Here is a 25194-nt window from a genome sequence, read left to right on the forward strand (position 1 = left end):
AGAGCCGCCCCTGCTGCAGAGCAGAGTTTGGAAAAGTTCCTCTTTCTTTTTTTCTTTCAGTGGGAGTTCTGGGAAGTGTAGTCCTAACAAAAGAACTTTTCCAAATTCTTTGCTGGAAAGAAAGTGTATGCTGTGCACAAGGAGGCTAGCTAGTTCGAGCTGGAATAGACCTATTCCATCATGAATGATGTATCAACATGTAGATAAATCCCAATTGACTGCATTGACCTACTCTTGTTTGTTGATGTGTTGTGTGACTTCAAGTCATTTCTGACCCCTAAGGCAAACCTACTGTGCGGTTTTCTTGGCAAGATTTGTTCAGAAGAGGCTTGCCATTGCCTTCCCCTGAGGCTGAGAGCATGTGATTTACCCAGGGTCACCCAATGGGTTTCCTAGCCAAGGTGAGAATCATACCCTGGTATCTAGAGTCGTAGTCCAATAATCAAACTATTATGCCACTCTGGCTCTATGGACTTACTGTACTCAGAACTAACAACAGTGTGCTTAGGCCAGAGTGCATTGGCAGCAAGCCCAATGGGAAAACAATTCCCCAGAGGTTTGCACTGTCATAGTAGCTGCTTTCCTAATAAAATATCTTCAGTTAAGACAGAGGACTTGGAAGACAGTCGGCATGTGGAAGCGGTTGGAGTCAGACTAGTGCTGAAAAGGCCTGAGTGCAAATCCCAACTTAGCTGTGGAGCATACTATTTGACCTTGGGCCTCACTGCAACTTCTCACCCTATCCTACCTTGGAGAGTTGTTGTGAGGATAGCCCTGTTTAAATATTTGAAGGGATGTCATATTGAGGAGGGAGCAAGCTTGTTTTCTGCTGCTCCAGAGAATAGGACCCGGAGCAATGGATGCAAGCTACAGGGAAAGAGATTCCACCTCAACATTAGGAGGAACTTCCTGACAGTAAGGGCTGTTCGACAGTGGAAGACACTCCCTCGGAGTGTAGTGGATTCTCCTTCTTTGGAGGTCTTTAAGCAGAGGCTGGATGGCCATCTGTTGGGGATGCTTTGATTGAGATTTCCTGCATGGCAGGGGGTTGGCCTGGATGGCCCTTGTGGTCTCTTCCAACTCTATGATTCTATGATAATAGAGAACAGAGAGAATCTTGTGTATTGCCTTGATTTCCACGAGAGGAAAGTTCAGCTTGAAATGTTCTGAGCAGCAGGCGCCAGCTTTCTAAACAATAACATATGTTTAACCTGTGCACTTGTGCTTTTCTTTTTTCTTTTGCCCATTTGTACATCCTGCCTCTCAAGATTTAAGTTCCAGGCTGTGATTGATGGCCGTCGGTTCCCTCCAGCAGAAGCGGGAAGCAAAAAGTTGGCCAAGCAGGAGGCAGCTGCCAATGCCATGAAGATCCTGTTCTATGAAGTTGAGCATGAAGGTGAAGATGGTGTAGAGCCAGAAAAAACCCTCTACGAGGACAGTTCTCCCAGTGAGACGGAATTGGTGAGATGGGGCCCCATGAAGAGTGTTGGAAGGAAGGGAGTTCACTTGAATATCAGCTATAACATTGTCTGCTTTTGAAGCACACTTTTCGTTGCTCAACACTTTGAAGACCTGCATGTTCATCTGCATTTAACAATTACACTTCATCCTTCTGGTCTCCAACCTTAAGAATAACACTGACTAGCCAGATTCAGTTTTTCCACCCACCACAGTTCCCATCAGCTGACTTGCCAACAAATGTGGGGTTTTTTTTGGGGGGTGAGGAGGAGTTGTGCTTCAGTGCAGTGGGTCTCATACAAGTACAGCCCACCCACTCCGTACGTGGACTTGCCATATGCAGACTTAATCTTCTGTGCATGGCAAGGCCAGGGACTTAAAATGATGCACACACCATGCTGCACACATGAGTGCACAGCCATAGAAATCAACGGGATTTGAGGTCCTGCATTTTTTGCCGTACACGGGGAGGGGTCCGGAACAGACCCCTGCGTATGCAAAGGGCCCACTGTATCAAGGAGATGGCAAGTCTGTCTGACACACCAAGGTGGCACTGCAGAATGCTCTTCCTCTTTGTTCCATCCCCAAAGCAGTGCCTGGAGCTGGGTTGTGGGGGGGGGGGGAATCTGTAACTGCCATGGATGTTTGGCCCTTTACTTCTCCTTTTCTCTCTCTTCATTCCACACCAACCCAGTCTGAACATACTGAGCCAGAACCTTCAGCCACAACGCCACAACTCAGCATCTCTGGGAAAAACCCTGTCAGCGCTCTGATGGAATACGCACAGAAGTCGGGGAGCGTTTGTGAATTCCAGCTGCTTTCTCAGGATGGGCCTCCCCATGATCCCAAGTAGGACTTGGCTTAAGGAGAGATGTGATACTTTTCTTTTGTAGCGAGCTGAGGTGCTTTGTTAGTTCTTTGGGGGGAGTGCTCTGTTTATGTGTGTATGTGTAGGACTCGGGCAAAGGTTCTAGAATACGTCAGCAACTGTGAAGACCAATTGTACTCCCAGATCCTTCACACAGGCTACAGCCACCCCACCCAGATAGACTCAGAGCAGTCTCAAATATCTCTCATTTTCCTCTGTGGTCCCTCTCAAATGGCAGCAAGAAATGACATCTTGCCATTTGCAGTTGCCATTTTGAGAGAGACTACAGAACAAATTGGAGCTGTTGGGGGGTTGGAAGGATTTACAGGGAGTGTGGTGTTTTCGTATGTTTTCACACATTCTTCATAGTTTGGGGACAGAATGGGCCTCAAGATCATATCAAGCACAAATGACAATGAGGATCATGGGGTCTAAATCAACTTGTTAGGCATGTCCCATCCCCCAATCAAAATATTGGGGTGGAGTTATTTTATTGAATTGCCCTCTAAGGCAGTGGTTCCGAATGTCTGATGTTCCAGAGACTGGCACTAAATGGATGCCAACTGGGTACAACAGTTTGCCACGGGCTTGGGACCAGCATCAATCCAGGGACCACCAATTTGCAAAGTAACACTCTAGGTAATGCTTTCATTGATTTTTGCTGCCGTTCTTCCCCCATCTTAGGGCTAAGAGAGACCTTTTTAATAACAGGAAGTAATTCCAGGTTACTTCCTGTTGTTAAACATGGTCTCACTTGGGCATAATAATATGGCCCAGGGGCTCCAAAAACACGCTGAAAATGCACCCCTCATCCCTAGAGGGTATTTGGGGGCACAAAAGGGGGTGATCAGGATGCAGGGAAGGTGTGGCCTCCAAAATCCCCTAGAGGGAGCTGAGATAACCTGTAGTCCTGGTTGTGCAGTGGTTAAATGCCAGTCCTGGGGCCAGTGCTGTTCAACATCTTTATCAATGACTTGGATGACAGAATTGGGGGCATATTCATCAAATTTGCAGATGATACCAAATTAGGAGGAATAGCTAATACTCCAGAGGACAGAATCAAAATTCAAAATGACTTTGATAGACTAGAAAGCTGGGCCAAAGCTAACAAAATGAACTTCAACATGGAGAAATGTAAGGTACTGCACTTAGGGCGGAAAAATGAAATGCACAGATATAGGATGGGAGACACCTGGCTGAACGAGACTATGTGTGAAAGGGAAAACCACAAGGTTGCGAGTTCAAGACCAGCAAAAGGGCCCAAGCTTGACTCAGGTTTGCATCCTTCCCAGGTCACTAAAATGAGTACCCAGACTGTTGGGGGCAAATTAGCTTACTTGATAATTAGCTTACTTGCTGTTCACCGCTATGATCTTTGGAATAGCGGTATATAAATAAAACAAATTATTAATTGTTATCTAGGAGTCCAAGTTGACCACAAGTTGAACATGAGTCAACAGTGTGATGCAGCAGCTAAAAAGGCAAATGCAATTTTAGGCTGCATCAATAAAAGTATAGTATTTAGATCAAGGGCATAAGTAATAGTGCCACTCTATTATGCTTTGCCTCAGGCCCCACCAGGAATATTGGGGTCCAGTTCTGGGCACCACAATTCAAAAGGACATTGAGAAACTGGAACGTGTCCAAAGGAGGGAGACTAAAATGGTGAAGGGTCTGGAAACCATGTCCTATGCGGAATGACTTAGGTAGCTGGGGATGTTTCGCTGGAGAAAAGAGATTAAGAGGTGATTGATAGCCCGTTTAAATACTTGAAGGGATGTCATATTGAAGAGGGACAAACTTGTTTTCTGCTGCTCCAGAGAACAGAACCCGGTAGCAATGGATGTGCAAGCTGCAGGAAAAGAGATTCCACTCAACATGAGGAGGAAACTTCCTGACCTAAAGGCTGTTCAACAGTGGAACAAACTCCCTCGGAGTGTAGTGGAGTCTCCCTTATTTGGAGGTTTACAGAAGGGCTGTATGGCCATCTGTCGGGGATGCTTTGATTGGAATTTCCTTCATGGCAGAAGGGGGTTGGATGGATGGGCCTTGCGGTCTCTTCCAACTCTACAATTCTTGATTCTATGATTATGGAAATTACAAAATAAAGCTGGAATTCAAACCAGAGATCTTCCTATTGGATGGTTAATGACAATTTGGGGGGGGGGGGGGGAATTATGGCAAAATGCTATTCTACATTTTCACAGCAGAAGAGTTACATATGTCAAATCTGGAAACAAGAAAATATCCCAGATTAACAGGACTGGTTTGCAAGATTACAGGACTTCAATAAAATATAAACTCCTCAGCTACTGAGGAACAAACTAGCTAAAAATTCAAAAGAGAATGGGGAAAAAACACTAAATATCGGATCTTTGTGAAAAAGGAATATAACTAGATGTATTGATGACAGGTAAGCCAAAAATAGTTGAATTGTAATTTCAAAACCAAAGTGAATTCAAGGATTTAGTATTCAAGATAAATAGAGATCCATTATAGATTCAATATGTCATTAAGGAATTGATTTACAAGACAGATACACAGTTTTAGATACAGAAACACAATAGTTGGACAATGGACATATGCGAATAGATGAGGTATATAAATCAATAACTGTTATAAGTATAAGAAGGGACCAGAAAAGAAAGAAGTTTTTGTTTTTTTTAATTATATTTTCATATATTTTATGTGTACAATTTTATTTATCCATGTTGCTTGCTATGTTGTTTTTTTGTTTGAATTGTTTAACTGTGTTTTGGTTTTTTATAATAGGATTATAATTTATATTTTAAGGAATTAGGAAAGGTCTATTGAATTTTGGCATATTACTTAGCTTTTTTATTCATGTTGATTAGGATAACCAAACTGTCAATTGAAGTATGAAGTATATAAAAAATAATAATAAATTCAAAAAAATGCCAGTCCTGCAGCACAACGTTGTGAGTTCGATCCTGCAGGGCTCAGCTTTCATCTTTTTGTAGGTTGGTAAATGAGTACTGAGCTTGTTGGGGGCGGTTGGCTTACGCATTATAAACTGCTTGGAGGGTGCTTAGTTCACTATGAAGCACGATATAGAAGTGTAAAATGCTATACTAGTCTTCCCTAGTTGCCCAGCTAGGAGGGATAAATCTCAGTCATGTGCAGTAACAATTGGTTTGTAATAATAAGATAAACAGCAGCAGTGCAAATAACTGGATGTGTTTCCTGTTTTGTCATTCAGGTTCAAATATTGCGTGAAGGTGGGTGATCGTGTTTTCCCTGCTGTGGTGTCCAACAGCAAGAAGGAGCAAAAACAGATGGCTGTGAGGCTGCCATGAAAGGCCTCAGTGAGGACACGAGTGGCTTACTAGAGCAGGTATACAGGAATCCCTCCTCCTCTGGGCTTCATCCCACTCTCTTAATCACTCTCTTCCTCTCATGCTTATTTGCTTGCCTTTAGGACAGAGGACCACGCTGACCCACCATTAGAAGTGTTTGGCAGCCAGCTTACGAATCTGGAGGAGACCAAGACAGCCAGGTGCAAAGGGTGTTGGCGAGTTGATCAAGTATTTGAACTCCAACCCTGTCAGTGGCCTACTGGAATATGGCCCGGGCCAATGGCTTTGCTGCAGAATTCAAGCTGATTGAACAGACAGGCCCACCCCATGACCCCAAAGTGAGTAAATGTCATTGTTCTTCCTTCTTTTGACAGAAATGCTGTGAATGTAGCATACTTTGGTTTATTAAGGCCTTTGACAAGGACTCCCATGATATTTTGCAAAATGGCTAATAAAATGTGGGATGACATTGCAGTGAGCTGTTTAGGTGGATTTGTAATTGGTTGATCAACTGAACAAAATGGTCTCACCAGTGACTCCTCTTTATTCTGAAGAGACGTAACTAGTGTGGTGTGCATAGGGTTCTGTCTTGAGCCCAGTGCTGTTCAACATCTTTCTTTTCAATGACTTGGATGATAGATAGAGGAGCTTGCTTATCACATTTACAGATGACACCAAATTACGAAGGGTAACCAGGATCAGAATCCAAAAATGGTAAAAGATCTGAAATTCTGTCCTGCGAGAAAGCAGCTTAGATAGCTGGGTATGTTTAGCCTGGAGAAGAGAAGGTTAAGAGGGACATGATATCCATGTTTATATTGCATGGATGTTATCACAAGGATAGAGCCAAGCTTGTTTTTTGCTGCTTTTCCTCCCTAAGTGCAGTATCTTACCATTTCTCCATGTTGAAATTCATTTTGTTAGCTTTGTGTCATGGGGAACAGGATTTGATTGCCCAATATTTTATTTTTAAAGAGTTGGAAACTTGTCAGTGTTGAAAGGCTGTGATTGCAAAGATGTGTTTGGGATCTATAGAATCCTGAAATCATAAAGTTGGAAGAGGGACTGCCAGGGCCATCTAATCCAGTTCCATGACCCGCAGCAGAAATATACAACTAAACCTCTGAAGAGATAGCCATCCAGGCTCTGTTTACAGGCCTCAAAGAAGGAGCGAGACTTGCACTCTCTGAGGCCAGTCTATTCTGTCTGTTTAACAACTCCCTCGTTTCCAGTGTTCATTCTAATGCTTAGGGAGGATCTCTCCTCTGGTAATTTAAATCCCTTAGTTTATATTCTGTTCCCTGGAGCAAGAAAAAACAAGTTTGCCACCATCTTAACATGACCACTCTTACATATTTAAAGAGCACTATATTGTATCACTTTTCAGTCTTTCGCTAAGCTAAGCTTACCTAGCTTCCTAAACCTCATAGAGTCTGTAATGATATTGAACGCTCGTTCTGGACATGTTCCACGCTTGTCAAAATTATCTTTGAACTATAGTGCCTCGCATTGAAAACAATATTCCAGGTGAGATTGGACCAAAATAGAATAGAGTGGTTTTATTGCTTCCCTTGATCTGAACATGTTATTCCTGCGTGCATTGCATTTTTGTCTGTTGCATCACATTGTTCATTCATATTCTGCTTGTGATCTAGTTCCGTTTCACATATAAACTGCTCTTTAGGCCAAGTGTCACCATTTTGTTGTGTCAATTTCATTGTTCTTGCATATCTCAGAATCATAGATTTGGAGAAGAGACCACAAATCCCCCTTTTCTCAGCCTCTCTACTCAGGTCTTGCTGGTTCCGGGCCATGACCTCTCTGACTGGATGGACTGCCATGCAGTCTTCTTCCTTTCTATTGCCTTCTACCTTTCCGAGCATTATAGTCTATTTATTTATAAGAATAGAATAGAAGTTTATTGTTAAAAGCTAAAAGCCGTCACAATATAAATGGTCAAAACAGTAAATAACAAAAACATCTATGAAAAAAATCAAGGCACAAAACCACAACTAAAACAACATGATAAAATTAGTAAGAGAGACCCATCACAAAAAAAACAATAATACATCATAAATGATAAAATTTGAAACATAAACTTAGAATGATTTAGCTGTCATTCCGATCGAGAACGGAAAATGGATTCTAATCTTGCTACCATAGAGTAACAATACATTGTTGTTGGCCAAAAGGACACAAATCTACTGAAAGCAAGATCATTGGAAAGGGATGTAAATACATTCAAGAAACTTTGTCTGTAGGAGAATATAACAGAGGACAGTAAAAGGTACTGTTCGATTTAACTCCCCAGTTTTGCAGAATACATAATCTTAGATGGACAAGAGTGTTATTATATCTGCCCATCAAATGCAGAAGGCATACATGGTACCTTAGAGCTGTAAATGCTTTCCTAGCGCGAGGCCAGAGTAAGATTAATAATAGAATGCTCTAACCCAAATGATGTCTTGTACAATGGTACAAAAAGAAAAAGAAGAGTTCGAGATGACTGAAGATCGCCCCCATTGGAAGCAGATAATTTTTCTCTTTAATCAGTTGCTTGACTCTACGGATGACATATTTGGAGTGAGTCCCACATTAATCTCATAGTTCTGGCAATATCATTCTAACTTAGCTACCCAGGGCTTGGAAGTTAGCAGATATTTGTTCTAAAAAACATTTTTTGGGAGCCTGAACACTATGGATAGCAACGTTCACAGTTAGAAGGCAAGAGCAGTATGTGAACCAGCTTGAAGAGTAGTTTGGCCTATTTCTGCTTTCAGAAAAGAGACCGGTACAGGGAAACAAGCTTGCTCCCTCATCAATAAGCCATCCCTTAAATATTTTAAACAGGGCTATCATATCACCTAACCTTCTCTTCTCGGGCTAAACATCCCTAGCTCCCTGAGTCTTTCCTCTAGGCCTGATTTCCAGACCCTTCACCATTTTAGTCACCCTCCTTTGGACACGCTCTAGTTTCTCAATGTCCTTTGAGACTCCTTGGGCGAATCACATGCTTTCAGCTCAGGGGAGGGCAACGGCAAGCCTCCTCTGAACAAATTTTGGAAAGAAAAGCTGAAGCCAGAAACAAATTGAAGGCACAAAACAAAACAACAACAAAAAAAAGATATCCATACACTTTGTAATTTGGTTATTTTCTCTTTGACAGGTTTGTCTTCCAAGCCAAAGTGGGCAGGAAGCTGGTTCCCCGCGTCACTGCACACAGCAAAAAACAGGGCAAGCAGGAGGCGCTGATGCGGCGCTCCGGGTTCTGATCGGAGAGAACGAGAAGGCCGAACACACTGAGCCTTGACGATCAATGAGGTATGTTGAGTCACTTGTCCTCATATTGCCTTACTGAGCTGCTTCCTTTAGCAACAGCAGGTGCCATTCTTTTTGCAAGACTTCATGCTGCTTCCTTGATCCACTTGACTAAATTGCTGTGATGTTGTAAACCCTGGGTCGCCAAAACAGCACAAGTGTGTTTTTTAACTTGGGAGCAGCTGGATGCATTAGCAGTTTTATTTAAAATGGCAAAGCAAAACCTTCTTTTAAAATAGGAGTGAACTATTGCAGCCTTTAGGTGTGGCTGAATTGCAGATCCCACCGTTCTTCACTCTTGACTGTACTGGCTGATGGTATTAAACAGTCCAGTGCCAGAAGGGACCACAATTACATATTTTGTTGGAGTCTCTTAATTGGCAGATACCTTCAGATTGGTTTTTTAATTGGTGGAGAAATTCTCTTTTTGGGGGCAGGAGGTGTGATAAGTAAACCTTTTGATATACCCATGGCCTTTTCAGCCATACTTTGGTTTCAGTATAAGGGCTTAGAATGTGCCTGCACTTAAAAAAAAATAGGAGAGTTTGACAGGAACTTAAATCCAGCTACTAATAACACATTTGTGCCTGTGGAATGCAACAGTCACGGGTATATATCATAAAGTTAAAAGCAGAGGGTTGTCTATGGTTGTTCAGCTCATCTCATGAACTCCATAAATGTCTGGGCCTCATTGGAAGACCTCCAAATTAGAACACTATTGAGCTCTGGTGGAGGATCCAACTTTTTAATTCTTATTTTAAATGTGTGTCCCATCCTTGTTGTTTGTTGGTTTGGGTTTTTTGTTTGTTCATTTGTTAAGCTAAATGAGCATCATTTGTGGTCTTTTCTCTGTCCTGCTTGCTGTAGCTGCCCGTGTAGTGGAAGTACCCTTCATGACCAGATAGAATGTCAGCCACCGCGGTTTCAACAGCTCAACGCTCGCATCCAACACAGTTTGCTTGGGCGCAAGATCCTGGCTGCCATCATCATGCGGCGGGGGGCAGGAGGAGGCCTTGGAGTTGTTGTGAGCATTGGGACAGGGAAGCCGTTTCAGTTTGGGATGTGACCCCATATTTGGGTAAGTTTTTGTGATTGTTGGAATCACAAGTTAGGCTAGTTTCTCCATAGTTCATCTGACAAAGGCTCATACATTTCCCATTTTAGGCCCAGTTGTTTCAGATCTTGGCTTCCCAGATGTGATTAGACTACAGCTCCCAGCATCCCTGGACATTCGATATGCTGGATGGAGTGTTTGGTGAGCAGAAGATCAGCAACATCTGGAGAACCACATTAAGGAATCAATGCTACGTGTGCTGCTCCAGAGAATAGGACCTGGAGCAGTGGATTCAAACTACAGGAAAAGAGATTCCACCTTAACATTAGGAAGAATTTCATAGAATCATAGAGTTGGAAGGGACCCCCAAGGGCCATCCAGTCCAACCCCCTACTATGCAGCAACTAACAACAAAGCATCCTGACAGTGGCCACAGCCTCTGCTTAAAGACTTCCAAAGAAGGAGACTCCACCACACTCCAAGGGAGCGTTGGACGTGGAAGACACTGCCCTGGAGTGTGGTGGAGTCTCCTCCCTGGAGTTTTTAAACAGAGGCTAGATGGCTATTTGTTGGGGTGCTTTGATTGTATGTTCCTGGTTTGGACATGATCATCCTTGTGGTCTCTTCCAACTTCATATTCTATGCTTCTAATAGCGTGCTCACTGATGTAAGGGTGAGCAGTCCTGTTCTCCCCCCCCCCCCAACGTGGCAGGCATTTTCACAAACAGTTGAGACCCTTTATCTGCGGTGGAAACATTTCAAGAGCCTTGTGGATGCTTGAAACTGCAATAGTTCTGAACCCTATATATCGTCCATGAGAAGACACATGAGGGGCCCAGTGCCTGTGGGAGATGAAAGCTGATGTTGGGAAATGAGGTGGAGGAGCTGAGATCCCCTCTTCACAGGAGCCAAACATTGGATTAGTGAAGCAGCAGGAAGGCTCCCCTGTTTTGCCCTACATGCTGGGATTCTCTCTCCCTCTCCCCCCCACGGAAACTGTCCTGTAAATAGAGGCCTACTACAGATGCCACCAAGACTGAGGAGTAGTGAGGAAAGAAAAAGGATGGTTTCGGAGAGCAGAAAAATGTATTTATTTAGGTAGTAGTTTTGTGCCAGGGAAGGGTAGGAGCCAGCATGATGTATGGTTTGAACTTGGACTTGTGGACCAGGATTTGAATCTGGCTCATCCGTGTAAACCCACTGGGTGATCCTGGGCAGTCGCACACACCTTCAGCCTCCAAAGGATGGCAATAGCAAACACTTGATCAAAACTGCCAAGAAAACACCAGGACAGGTTCATCCTAGAGCTTCTTATGTCGGAAGGAACAACTTGAAGGCACACCGACAGCAACAAAGGAGAAGGTTGGAGAAAGGACTTTAATTCAGCCATAGAAATGAAAATATACTTTAGTACCCCGCAAATATAATTAAGACGCCAGAGTCTTCAGGGGATGTGGCCTCTTCTTTGTGGGCCTCAACATCTCCAATAATACTTTTGCATCTGTAGGGCCCCCAAGTGTATAGAGCTACCCATTCACCAAAGACAATTGCAGTAACCTTTGACTTCAGCATGTGGAAAGTTTTTTTTTTAATATACTAGAATTCTTAGATGCTCCCAGAATGGCAGGGAGCTTCTGTTAATCCAAAGAATTGTTTCTTCAGGTTTCTACCTTCAACTTCAAATTCAGGGGCTTGGATGCCTTTTAACCAGCCATTCTGAGGAATCTTTGACCTTCCTCTGATCCATGTTGTTGCTTTTCTTGTCCAGTGCTCCAACAGTTTATTTAGCAATCCTTTATCTTGTGGCACCAGCTATTTACGGCCTTTATTATCCATATTAGCTGCCTAATGGGATCTCCTATACAGTCTTTCTCCCAACCTTTATTTTCTCTTTGTTCTGCAGGGAAACCGTTGCGTCAAAGGAGAGGGAGCTGAGTCTGAAAGGGGACAACGATTCAACTACATTGTCATCAGAAATTTCTAGAAGGGGCTTCATAAGGTGAGGTGGGGAGCAGTGAGTGAGTAACACCACATTTTACAACTTGGAGGTAAAACCATTTGTAGCAGTACCAAGTGTGTTATTAGTGGGAGGAAACACCAGAATTTGCTTCTGTTTTCCAAGGTGTGCTTGTAAGAACTACTTGAGAATGTACAAAGTAGTAGCTCTTTTCCTGTTCTTCTTCCTCTTCCTGGGCACCTGTGAAGTCATGTCACTTTTTGCATTTGTGCTGTAAAGTTTGCACAGCGCTTTACATAGTAAGGGTCAAATAAAATAAGAAAAAAAAACACATATCACCACTGCCGAATTATCATCCATCAGCAATTCCTGGTTGTCATCATAATCTTGTTTTAGAAGCAGTTGCTAATAGATTGACAAAACATCTGAATGAAATCATCATCGATAGACTCACAAGAGCACAATTGCAAAAGGCAACACTTCTTAGAATATGCTGCATTTTACGATATTCCCTCACTGATTCACAGACTCATAGAATCCTAGAGTTGGAAGAGACCCCAAGGGCCATCCAATCCAACCCCATTCTGACATGCAGGAACTCTCAATCAAAGCATCCCCGACAGATGGCCATCCAGCCTCTGTTTAAAGTCTTCCTAGTAGGGAGATTCCACCACTCTCCATGGAAGTGTGTTCCACTATCAAACAGCTCTTACTGTCAGGCAGTTCCTCCCAATGTTGAAGTGGAATCTCTTTTCCTCAAGCTTGCATCCGTTGTTTGGGATCGTGTTCTCTGGTGCAGCAGAAAACAAGCTTGCTGCCTCCTCAATATGACATTCCTTCAAATATCTAAACAGGGCTATCATAGCAATAACAAGTAAATTTCTATACCACTTATCAGTGCAAGTCACTCCCTAAGCGGTTTGTGAAGTGTAAGCTAATTGCCCCCAACAATCTGGGTACTCATTTTAGCAACTTTGGAAGGATTCAAGCCTGAGTCAAGTTTGAGCCCTTGGGCTGGTATTGAACTTGCAACCTTATGTTTTGTGAGTGATTGGCTGCAGTACAGGCATTTAACCACTGCAGCACCATCATATCACCTCTTTTCCAGGCTAAACATCCCCAGTTCCCTAAACTGAATTGTGATGCCCAGAACTGGAGACAATATTCCAGGTGGGGCCTGACCAAAGCAGATTAGAGAGGCACTATTACTACACTTGATCTAGACACTATACATCTATTGATGCAGTCTAAAACCGCATTGGCCTTTTTAGCTGCTGCATCTCACTGTTAATTCATGTTCAACTTGTGGTCTACTTTGACTCCTAGATCCCTTTCACATGTATATGTTTCATTCAGACAGGTGTCCACCATGCTATATCTGTGTATTTCCTTTTTCCTCCCTAAGTGCAGTACCTTACATTTCTCCATGTTGAATTTCATTTTGTTAGCTTTGGCCCAGCTATCTAGTCTGTTCAGGTCATTTTGAATTTTGATCCTGTCCTCTGGGGTATTAGCTACTCCTCTTAATTTGGTGTCATCTGCAAATTTGATGCGTTATGCCCCCTATTTTGTAACCCAATTCAGTGATAAAGATGTTGAATAGCACTGGGCCCAGGATAGAACCCTTTGAGATCCCACTGGTCACTTCTCTTCAGGATGAAAAGCAGCCATTGTTGAGCACCCTTTGAGTTCGGCCAGTCAACCAGTTACAAATCCAAACAGTTACTTTGTCTAGCCCACATTTTACCAGCTTGCTTGCAAGAATGTCATGATTCTTAGAATCATGGATAGAACCTGCATCACTGATGGTCCAAAACTCCAGTCAGTATCACCTGGCAGATGGAGTATGAAAGGGCTGTGGGCTGCCCCTCACTGATTTAAAGCAATCTACCCTGCTGCTGCATGTGTTTATGTGAGGAGGATTTCTATAGAGATGACTTCATGTTCTAAAATTCTGTTCCAGGTTCCTGTACAATGAACTTATGAAGTATGACCCTGCTGCCCCAGATGATAGCATTTTTGAGGCATTGGAAGATGGCAAACTGAAGATCAAGGATGATATCACCTTTCACTTGTATATCAGGTATGCGCCGTCTGCCATCTGGCCTGAAGACAGTGACCTGTCTGTATTTTGCAAGGTATGCTTAGTAAGATGGGGGAAGAATATGTAAAACTTAAAATGGGAGAAGCAGCAAAGGCGGAGTGTGGGAAGCTGATTGGCCTGTAAAATGCTTTAGATTTGAACTTCTCAAAGCCTCAGCCAACCCAGCCAGCGGGAAGGGAATATGGGAGCTGTGATTAGGATTGACATCTTTCTCATCTTATAAAGGATATCCCTTACTTTAGGGCTGAAAAGCTTGCCCCTTGTAGGGCTGGCAGATATCCCTAATAAGGGAGATCCCTAGTTCCTTTTATGTAAACTGAACACAATGCAGGAGGGGTTGAAGCATGGGCACTTCCTAAAAACAGATTTGCACGCATGTAATTTACGAATGTGAACAATATTTTAACTTTATATAGAAATACATGGCTAAGTTAACTGGAATTGATACTTTAATGTAGGTGTTTAGGCAAGGCACAAACTTGTTATCAGCACTGAACATCTCCACAGTGCTTAGATTAGAGGATGCCACAATTTTCTAGAGTCCAAAGCTGTGTGTTCTTGACTGTAATAGCAGCTGAATGGGATGTCCAATTGTGATGACAGACTACTTCCAGATGGGAAAAGCTCACCATTTTCATCATCCAAATATTTGGCTGCAGGAGTCAGCTTCCTTAGAAGCATGACTTTCATGTTATTTTATTAAAATCAAGTTTCTGTTGTTTATTAGATTTGAAACTTATATTTGGAAAGGCTTTGGCCAGTGCCTAGTAACAACCTTGGAAGGCAGAGGAGTCGCCAAATGAGATTTTCACTAGTCTTTGTTTGGGTATGAGAGGCTAGAATCTAGTGCTCTAAAAACTTCTTTCTACCCTCCCTCTCCGATCAAAACAGGATCAGTATGACCAGTATCACAAAACAGAAATGGAGATTAAAAGGTATGGCTTCCTCTTTGCCCAGCTTGGCACAGTTTATATCTTTCTTCCTAAAACTGGAATCTTCCAGCTTGGTTTTACAGGCCACATTATCTCCAGGTAGCCATGAAAGCTGAGGGCACATTATCCTTGGTTGATGTATTTTGTGTGTGTGTGTTTGCAATTCCTGAAGGGTTCATAGCAGAAGGTGAGTTAATTCTATCATAGAATCAAAAACTGCAAATGCCATCTAGTTGAACCCACTGCCTTGCAGAAATACACTACTGAAGCACCCCTGAAAAATGCCCACCCAATTTCTGCTTACAGACCTACAAAGAGGCCACAACTCCTCCAAAGCAGTCTGTTCCACGGTTGTAGTTTTTACAGTCATTAAAGATCCTAATGTCCCTCCTTCTTGTGGTACTGTGGCTTTTAAATTTTGCATTTTATTCTCTTTGTGCTGTTTCAGGGTCATCTGCTATAAAAAAAAGTCCACTGCGCAAGCACACGCACAGACACATTTACACATTAAGAAAAAGCTCTTACATTTGGTGTGCTCTCTCTTTCCTTCTCTTCCCCCAGCACGGCACCTTGCGGGGATGGTGCCCTCTTTGACAAATCCTGCAGTGACCAGGTCAACACAGATGGTGCGGTTCAGCACCAGCCACTCTTTGAGAACCCCAAACAGGGCAAGCTGCGCACCAAGGTGGAAAACGGTATGTGCCTGGAAGGCTGAGCCCTATCAGAGCCTTTTTCGCAGCCAGAGTATGGAGCAGGAAATCTGTTCTCTTGTCTCTCAGGGGATATGTAATTAACATTTGTGATTTACTGCTTAGGGATCAGGGGCCACCAGCCCCCAAATGCCCTTCTGACAGGCTATGCCATATGCTTTCAACATGCTAAAAATTACATAATGCCACTTTCAGTGGCCGATTTTTCAGCTGGTTTTTGTTCATTGCCTTAGGGAGTTTTCAAGGGGACGTAGACCACCACATTTGCTGCTGATTTTTGGGGTTTATGGCCAGTTTTCAAGGATGGATTACCCTAAAATCAGCATGATTGTTTTTTAAATAAAATACAGGGATTTGGAGGCTTCATGGATCATGCTTTGAGGAATGCATGATCCACAGTTTTCCCACCCATGGGTTGGGTTAGTAGCACACATTGCCACAAACTGTGGTGAGGCCTGGCTAGCCACTAGCTGAGGTGGTTTTACCAAATGGTTATTACAGATTTGGTGTGTGTGTGTGTGTCAAACTGTATGCTGAGATGATTGCAAAGTAGAACCTCCACGTACAGAATAAATCTGTTGGGATGGGTCAACTGTGTCCCTCCCAATGTACTTGAATTGCAGTTTCTGTATTCCCTTCCCATTGGCTGTGTTGGCTAATGATGGGCGGTGAACCACCCCCCCCCCCCCCCATATTCCCAGAGGGGAATGACCACCCTTGCAATTATACCTTAAGGCATTGTGTGCTAGGATTGAACAGAGGAATGGCTTCATCCTTGTACCCAGAAGCAGTTGGAAACCAGAAATACAGTGAACCAGATAGATGTGTTTGTTTCACTCCACTCGTGCAGTTCCTAATAGGGTTAGGGCCTGGTTCTTCTTCTCCTGTTCTCAGAGCAAGGACTCTCCATCTTTATTATGTGAATGGCATACACTGCGTAACTGTGATCAGTGCTTCATGTCATCCTACAGGGTCCTCTTTGTAACGCCACCCTTATAACTTCACACACCCCTCTCCATGTCATCACAAGAGCATCATCTCTCAGCTTTTGGTTCTGTAATCTCAGGTTCCTGGATAGTCCTGACTATACAACATCTGTTCCTGACTGATGAATTTTACCTTTTGACAGGGGAAGGCACAATTCCGGTGGAGTCAAGTGACATTGTGCCAACCTGGGATGGGATACAGCATGGTGAGCGCCTCCGGACAATGTCCTGTAGTGACAAGATTCTGCGCTGGAATGTGCTGGGCCTGCAGGGGGCGCTCCTCTCCCACTTCTTGCAGCCAGTCTATCTACGCTCTGTCACGCTTGGTATGCAGCTCCTTCTCTGTTGTTGCTTGGGCAGGGGATAAGGTTTGTTCAGGTGGGTGGACAGATGGATCTGCTCTGGCTTGTCTCATTAAAGCCAGTAAAGGATCATCTGGGGCTAATGGGAAAGACAGAGTTGTAATTATTTCATGGGTTTTAAAAGCACTACATGATTTGTGACAGATGGAATTATCAATGCTAAGGCTTTAAAAAGGTGATATGATAGCCTTGTTAAGTATTTTAAGGGGGTCATACTGAGGAGGCAGCAAGCTTGTTTTCTGCTGCTCCAGAGAATAGTACCTGGAACAGTGGATGCAAGCTACAGGAAAAGAGATTTCACCTCAACGTTAGGAGGAACTTCTTGACAGTAAGGGCTTTTCAACAGTGGAGCACACTCCCTTGGAGTGTGGTAGAGTCTCTTTCTTTGGAGGTTTTTAAACAGAGGTTGGCTGGCTTTCTGTCGAGGATGCTTTCATTGTGAGTTCCTGCATGGCACAGGGTTGGACTGGACGGTCCTTGTGGTCTCTTCCAACTCTATGATTCTATGATTTGAGTAGGCTGTCTCCAAAAGCTCCCCCCCTTCCTGCCCAGAAGTAGCTGCTACTGATGGTGTTCTGCCATGGCAGACATGCCAAGAGGGGTAAAAGGGTATCACAGTAATGGTGAACCTTTTAGAGGCCGAGTGCCCAAACTGCAACCCAAAACCCACTTATTTATTGCAAAGTGCCATGTCCCTCTCTAGTAACAAACTCTAGCAAACTCTGTGCTGGAGCAACAGCACATGTGCCACAGAGTGGGCTCTGAGTGCCACCTCTGGCACACGTGCCATAGGTTTGCCATCACTAGGGTATCACAACAATGTTCTCTTCCAGGCAAATTAGCGAGTTCAAATTTTTAAAAATTCTTTTGCCATGCCCTCACCTATATGACTCTCTTCCCTTCTCCTTCTCTCTTTTGTCTTCCTCCCTTCCTTCCTCCCAGGCTATTTATACAGTCAAGGTCATCTGACGCGTGCCATTTGCTGCCGCATGTCCAGAGATGGCGACACATTCCAATCGGGACTCCCTGCGCCGTATTTTGTCAATCACCCAGAGGTACCTCTTTCTCATTGGCTCTCCCTATCCCATTATTCGCTTCACATTATTGAGATTATTTGCCTACACCAGGCTTTCCCCAACCCTGCCCTCCAAGGCTGAAATCCTACATCATGGATAATCCAGTGCTTGCATAGCCTGATGTTTATGTACTTGTTCCTAAGTGGTGCTATACCGCTTTGTTACAGAATTATGATTTTGAAAAACTGGTGTGCATTGTAGACTGATGCTACATGTGTGATCATGCAACCAGTGTGCAGAAACGTACTATTTCTAATGCTTAGTTGGCACCACAGGTAGGGCTTCACTTTTGTCACTTTTGACAAAATATGGCTGTTACACATCAGCCAAAAATGCCCATCGGCTTTGCATCAGGCAACTTGTGCATGTGTAAATGCCAGTTGGGATGCCAGTGCAAGTGTTTCCTCCTCCAGCTCCCAGAATTCCCGTTGGCTGTACTTGATGCAAGTGAAAAATTTGAAACAACTGGAGGACAAAGGGTTAGGAAAGGCCAACTTAAATATTCAATCTCTACCTTCTCCTGAGGACATAGATTAGTGCCAGTGTGTTACGGATGGACACAGAGGGATGTGTATGTCCCAGTATTTCTGCTTTGGGCTGGTAACTCCTGGAATCCCTCCAACCAGGCTCCACACATCTTCTTTTCAATCAATTGCTTATCAATCACTCTTGTTCTTCCTGTTTTTTCCCTTTCTGGGACCGTGCAGGTTGGTCGAGTCAGCGTCTATGACTCTGCCAGGCAGACGGGTAAGACAAAAGAATCGAGTGTCAACTGGGCCCTGCCTGACGACACTGATGTTGAAGTCCTGGATGGCACGAAAGGCAAAGTTGATGGGTAAGAAAAATGTGTTGGGGTTCACCTTTCAGCCCATTGAGAGCCAGAGTGGAGGCAACCTTACTTTGGGGCAAGGTATTTTCCCCATGCCATCGTGTCCAGATCCTTAGGAGAGGATTCCTTCTCTCAATCCCAGCTGATAGTGCCTAGGTTGTGGAACTCCATCCCTCAGGAGGCTGGATCGGCCCCTCCTTGCCATCCTTTCATTGGAAGTCAAAGAGAGTTTTATCCTTACTGACTTATAGAACTGAAGGTTGTTAAAGTAAGGACTTTTAAGAGGGTGCTGTATTGTTTTAATTGTATGATTTTAGCTGGTTTTTTAATTATTTTTAATTGTTTTCATATTGCTAATAGTTCAGTTCAATTCTGATGTTTATCTTTTCCCTAATTCTTAGCTGTGTTTGTTAATGTGGGCTTTCCCAGTTGTTTCTGACTTACAGTGACCCTATGGCAACCCTATAATGGGCTTTCCTTGGCAAGATTTGTTCAGAGGAGATTGGCCTTTGCCGCCATCTCAGGCTGAGAGAGTGTGATTTAAGGTCACCCAGTGAGTTTCCCTGGCTGAACGGGGACTCCTCTAACCACTACACCACCCAAGCTTTTGTTTTGCTATAGAGTGTGTGTGCGCGTGCGCGCGCATGTCTTCAAGTCTCCTGTCAACCTGTGCCCCCCTCCCTAAATTTCCCAGGGTTTTCTTAGGCAAGGAATCCTCAGTGGTGGTTCTGCCAGTTTCTTCCTCACTTTAGTTTGGAAGCCACCTTAAGTCCCAGTTTTGAAGGAAAGGTTACTAGTAATAATAATTGTTACCATTATTAATGCAATAATTAGGTTTAGTAGCCTTGCCTTATGGCAGCATGGACAGAGAGGGGTGGTAGCTTGTTTTACTTAGGCCCGTTACAGACAGGCCTTTGCTCTGCCCCAGTACATACTAGGGGTTGGCTGAGGACGCAGTGTCCAATCAGGCCTCACCCCTAGTACGTACTGGGGATGTCAAAATGGTGGCGCCCTATACACATGGGCACCACCATTTTGACGTGATGGACTGCACGTTGCAGTGCGGTTGTGATGCCGCAAGTGTGCCATTGGTGCCTTGCGGCATCACACCTGTGCCGCAAGAAGAACCCACTTTTTGCGGGTTCTTTTTGCTGCGCGGGGAGCCGCATGGTTTGCCCGCTGCGGCTCCCTCGCGCAGCAAACATGGGCGCCGGCAGATTGCCCTTTTTGGGTGCTCTGTAAAGCACCTTAGATTAATTAATTAATCAATAACTTTACTTAAATGTGCACTCTCTCTTTCCATTCATTTACTTAATGGGCAACAACTAAAATGGATGTAAAAAGAGGCAGAGTCTCTGGATGTGCAAACGAAGGTTTTATTTCTCAAATTAACCCAGCCACAAAACTGATAACAATATTACAAAACAATACAGGTGTCATACTCCTAGTCAACTGTTCTAAATTACTGCAGCTTTAATTGGGTAGTCTTGATATTTCCCCACTTTTTTGTTTGTTTGTTACTGTAATGGTTTTTTAGCTGTGTAAAGTCAAAGGCTTTCATGGCCGGCATCCATAGTTTTTTTGTGGGTTTTTCGGGCCATGTTCTAGAAAAGTTTATTCCTGACGTTTCGCCAGCATCTGTGGCTGGCATCTTTTTTTAGCTGCATTTTGTTATATGTATTTTGTTTTTTTACTGAGCCTCATTTTGGAAGAAAAGGAGGAGAAAAATTAATAATAAATATCAATCAGGTTTAGTTTGCCTTGTCCAAAATGCTTGGGACCAGATGTGTTCCAGATTTTCAGAGTTTTACAGATTTTAGAATATTCGCATATATGTACATAATAAGATTTCACAAAGGCAATGCAACCAAAACTGGTGGTTTAATTTCATATGAGCTTATTGTTAGTTTTGGATAAAACATTGGCTGAAACCTGTTGAACTGCTCTTCCTTTTTGTGGTGTACAAATCAATCCTTAGCCCAAGAAAACACAGCCTTTGTTCTAATGTGAGATACCACTGATATTCTCTTTTTCTCTGCCTTTCCTCCCTTCTCCTTAGACCAAAACTGGATGTGTCCCGGGTCTCCAAGCAAAACCTGTTTGCGCTCTTCCAATTGCTTTGTGCCAAGATGGATCGCAAGGGCCTGCAGAAGTTGACCGTTTATTCGGAGGCCAAAGAAGCGGCCGTCACGTACCAGAGTGCCAAGCGGCAGTTCTTCTGGGCATTGCAGGAGATGGGCTATGGCAGCTGGATTTGCAAACCTCAAGAGGAGAAGACCTTTGGTCTCTCTGAAGTCTAGCAAGCTCAGCATCTGGGTCTTTTTTCTTTTCATTTCATTTTTGGATGCGAGGGAAGGGGAGGGGTATTTTTTATTATTTTAGTTTTTTTCCCCCATTTTTTAACAGAAGCAGGAATGTTAACTTAGGGTTATGGATTTTATTTTTTTGGAGGGCTTTCCTCCAATTTAAAATGATGGCACGTTTAACTCTGTTGTGAAAGAGGGGGATGTCTTGCCCTCTTGAATTCTACACACACACACAAACACACACACACCCTTTCAGCAACCATTTGCAAAGTTGTGATCCGAATGTACATACTTGAAAGATTTGCAAGAGGGACAGAGAGAGAGAAAAGATCCACCAGCATCAGTGTTTGTCTGTGAGCTTTCCCCTCCCTCCCCAGTCAACAGGTTGCCTTCCCAGTCCATGTCTTGGCTTTTCCCAAAACTCCATGATCCAAAGCCATCTTTTTCAAGCTGTGAATTGGTGCACCTGTCGTGATGCACACACATTTCTCTTCAGCAGTAGTTCTGTTCTCCCCAGGTTTATGTGGTGGTGTCTTAGAGGTGTCCCTTGTCACTCACTTGAGTCGAATTGCCACAGAACAGCTTGAGCTTTTTCACTCCTGATTCAGCTTCTGGAATTACTCTTGACTTGTTATTGCTAAGTTGTGTTGAATCTTTTTCAGGGTCTTTGGTACCCCTCTCTCCCCCCACTGCCCACCCCATTTGCCTTGGTGCAAAGTGGAAATAACAGCCCAGGGCTGCTTGGAGATGGCTGTTTTGCAGGTGAAGTTTGAAAAAACCATCTCCCATCCTGTCCCATTTCCCCCCCAGCTGGGTATCCTCTCTCAAGTATCAGGTGTGTGGTAACAATAGCTGGGGTTTTCCCCCCCAAAATAATTCTTAGCTTGGCTGTCTTTTTGTTTTGTCTTCTAACAGCTTGCATTGTCAAGTTGATGGACTTGAATGCAAACCTCGCCGTTCTGCCTCTTCTCTTCCCCTGTCCGTCGGCCTATTGTTTCTGTGTTAAGGTGACCCAGAAAGTCTTCCACTGGTTGTAGACCTTGAGGGCTTTCTCCTTGAAGTCAGGATGGGAAGGTTGGGATTCCCTGTCAAACAGCTGCGAAGAACACCCTCAGCCTGCATTGGGTTTGGGGGGCACATTAGGCATCTCGGGAAGATGGAGGAGCACTGCTTGATTCTGCCCTCAGGAAAGTTGACTTCCAAGAGGAGCTTTTCTTTAACTTCATTCTCTAACCTCTTTTAGAGAACAACTTCCACTATCTTTCTCTGGTGTGGTCAGTGGTGGCGGGAGTTTTAATCTGAAATATCTGGATCTCAGGTTGGGGTGGCCTCTCTTCCTCCCCATCCTTTGGTCCACAACCCTATGGCGAGATTGTGCCCTTGCATTATTTGTTTTAATGTTGTTGTTTTTAAACCGGGATTTACTCTAGTTTGGGAGGTGGGGCGCAGTTTGGTAACTATGAAATCCTTTTTCCAGATGCTGCCATTTCAGATTGCAGGCAGGGGACAGTGTGTGTGGCTGAATCCCTTCCTTTCCCCGTGGAAGTGTTTCCTCGTATCTAGAAATCCAACATGTCTACAAGAGGGGCTCTCAGCTACCTTTATCCCGTGTAATTTAGAGGTTGTGTGTGTGTGTGTGTGTGTGTGATGGTGCGCATGTGCGCACATATGTACTTTTGTATATATGTGTTCAGTCAGTCAAGTCCCCCCACTCCCCCCATAGTATTTTCATTGCACAGTCTTGAAAGGCCACCTTGGGTCCTGGTCAAACAGATTAAATTGTAAAAGAAAAGGATTCCACGTTATTTGTTTTAATGCCCACTGTCTTTGAACCAGCACTCTTTTTTGCCACCCTGGTCCAAGCTGTTGGCTATTCTATAATTTGGGGGAGAGGAAGCAATGACTGGTTTCCTGATTATTTTGTGGAAACTCTTCCAAGATATCCCAAGTTTGTTTGTTTGTTTGAAGCAGAGGATTCTGTCAGTCCAACCAAAGGCTTTTACCAGCTTCCCCTCGCATCGGTATGTCTGGGCTGTTGTGTAGTGGCATTAAACGGAGGGACTCTCTTTATGCAAACTCTTTTCATCAGAAGGCAACCTCTCTCACCACTACTACAGATCCCTCATCCCACAAAGTTCCATTTTTCTTCCTTAGTCCTGCAGTCTTTTAGTGAACAGATCACAAACAGATGTAAATTTATTCATGGCAAAAATGGAGCCTATTCCTCCTTTGCCCACCACTGTTGTCATTCAGGTTATTTCTCCCTCCCTCTTCCGCCTTTTTTTTTCTTTTCTTTTTGGTAAGTCTGCTTTTAAGTGACCCTCTAGATTTACCATCATGGGACAACCGAAGTCATCACATTCCGCCTGAAATAAAAGAAGATTTTCTGTATCAGTTTCTCTGGTGTAGTTCTTCTTGGAGAAGGAGAGAAGAGGGCATGGTTGTTTCTTAATGCCTCTGATGTACCTATTAAACCCTCATGGACCACAAGAGGGCCCTTTTCTCCCAAGACTCATGTTGGACTGTAAAATTGACACAGAAATTGATCTTTGGGTGAGGTTGGGAAATTTGCTCCCTGCCTCCTTGAAGTTGTCCACTCTCCTGTAACACCAAACACTTTTGTAAACTGCCCCCACATTCCAGCCACATGCAAAGAATAGTGTAGACTCCAAAACTATCCCTCACTTGTTCTTTGTCAAACCATAATGCAGCAAATCATTAGCAATATTCTTAGGGTTGGTGCCATTTGGGGGGGGATAAAGGAAGGGGATTAACAGATATGTTATATTCTAAGAATTCAGTAATGGTAAATAATGGGGTAATGAAATAAAAGTGACAAGAGGTACTAGACAAGGGTGCGCATTATCATCAATATATGCAATAGTGATAGAGATGTTAGCGAATGTTATAAGGAATTATAATAGTTTAGCAGGAATAGGATTGAAAACAACAAAATTAGTTTATTTGCTGATGACACATTAAAGATTTAATGAGTAGGTTGGGAAAAATAAAAACTTTTAAATGTATTTAGTGAGATGATAGGGTTGCAGATTAATTTGAATAAATCAGAAATGATGTTATACAAAAGAAGACGAATATGAATTCATAAAACAGGTTTAGAGATACGGTTAAAAAGTATAAAAAATTTAGGGATAAATATAACGAAAGATTTAAAGGAAATGGAAGGAAAGAATTTAGTAGTATTAAGGAAGGAAAGAAGTGGAGAAAAAATTAGCAGAATATGAGAAAATTCAACTGTGATGGTTTGGAAAAATAGCATTGATTAAGATGAAAATAATACCAAAATTAAATTTCCTATTTAGAATGCTACCATTAAAAGTGATGGAAACCGAATTGAACAAAGGGCAACAATTACTGAATACATATTGTAATGGAGGGGGAAGAACTAATCCACTGAGATACGTGACAGAAGGTATGTTGGGGCGACACAGATTTAGAACGGTTTGAATTAGACACAGAGAAAGTAGATATGAGAATATGGAATATTTTTTTCAGGGAGTTTACTGAGAAAGAAATTAAGATAATTGGAAACCCACTTATGAAAACCATTAGAAATATAGAGTAAATATAAAAAAGAGTTAATGGCTGAAAATTCAATCATAACACCAATAATATTGGAAAAGAAATTTTCAAAGAATTTGAGAGGATTGTTAGATAAGGAGTTAAAAGAAAGGAAGATAGATAGAATAGAAAAGTGGATGGATATAAGGATAGAGAGAGTATAAAGGAAAAACAGAGATAAAAATCTCATGGTTTCATTGTATGCAAATAGAACAATGGATTAAATATGGGAGGAAAGGGAATATAGAAAGGAAAAAGTATACACAATTTGAACAATTAGTTCAGAAAAGAAGAGAAGTGGAGGAAAATGAGAATTTGAAAGGAATGATTACTAA

General features: G+C 43.1%; 1 protein-coding gene across 1 annotated transcript in view; it reads left to right on the top strand.

Annotated features, from left to right (window-relative positions):
• Nucleotides 1-25194, top strand: part of ADAR (adenosine deaminase RNA specific) — a 58995-nt gene that overhangs the window by 27726 nt on the left and 6075 nt on the right. The window contains 17 exon segments of the mRNA XM_042439423.1: nucleotides 1269-1461; nucleotides 2153-2307; nucleotides 5547-5626; nucleotides 5629-5677; nucleotides 5766-5841; nucleotides 5843-5911; nucleotides 5913-5980; nucleotides 8810-8886; nucleotides 8889-8964; nucleotides 9829-10023; nucleotides 11943-12014; nucleotides 13936-14055; nucleotides 15570-15703; nucleotides 16848-17030; nucleotides 18009-18121; nucleotides 18850-18977; nucleotides 21031-24710. Of these exon segments, the coding sequence (XP_042295357.1) occupies nucleotides 1269-1461; nucleotides 2153-2307; nucleotides 5547-5626; nucleotides 5629-5677; nucleotides 5766-5841; nucleotides 5843-5911; nucleotides 5913-5980; nucleotides 8810-8886; nucleotides 8889-8964; nucleotides 9829-10023; nucleotides 11943-12014; nucleotides 13936-14055; nucleotides 15570-15703; nucleotides 16848-17030; nucleotides 18009-18121; nucleotides 18850-18977; nucleotides 21031-21271 (2029 nt within the window). The 3' untranslated portion in view covers nucleotides 21272-24710.

This window comes from Sceloporus undulatus, chromosome 9 (assembly GCF_019175285.1).
Source record: "Sceloporus undulatus isolate JIND9_A2432 ecotype Alabama chromosome 9, SceUnd_v1.1, whole genome shotgun sequence".
Lineage (NCBI taxonomy): Eukaryota > Metazoa > Chordata > Lepidosauria > Squamata > Phrynosomatidae > Sceloporus > Sceloporus undulatus.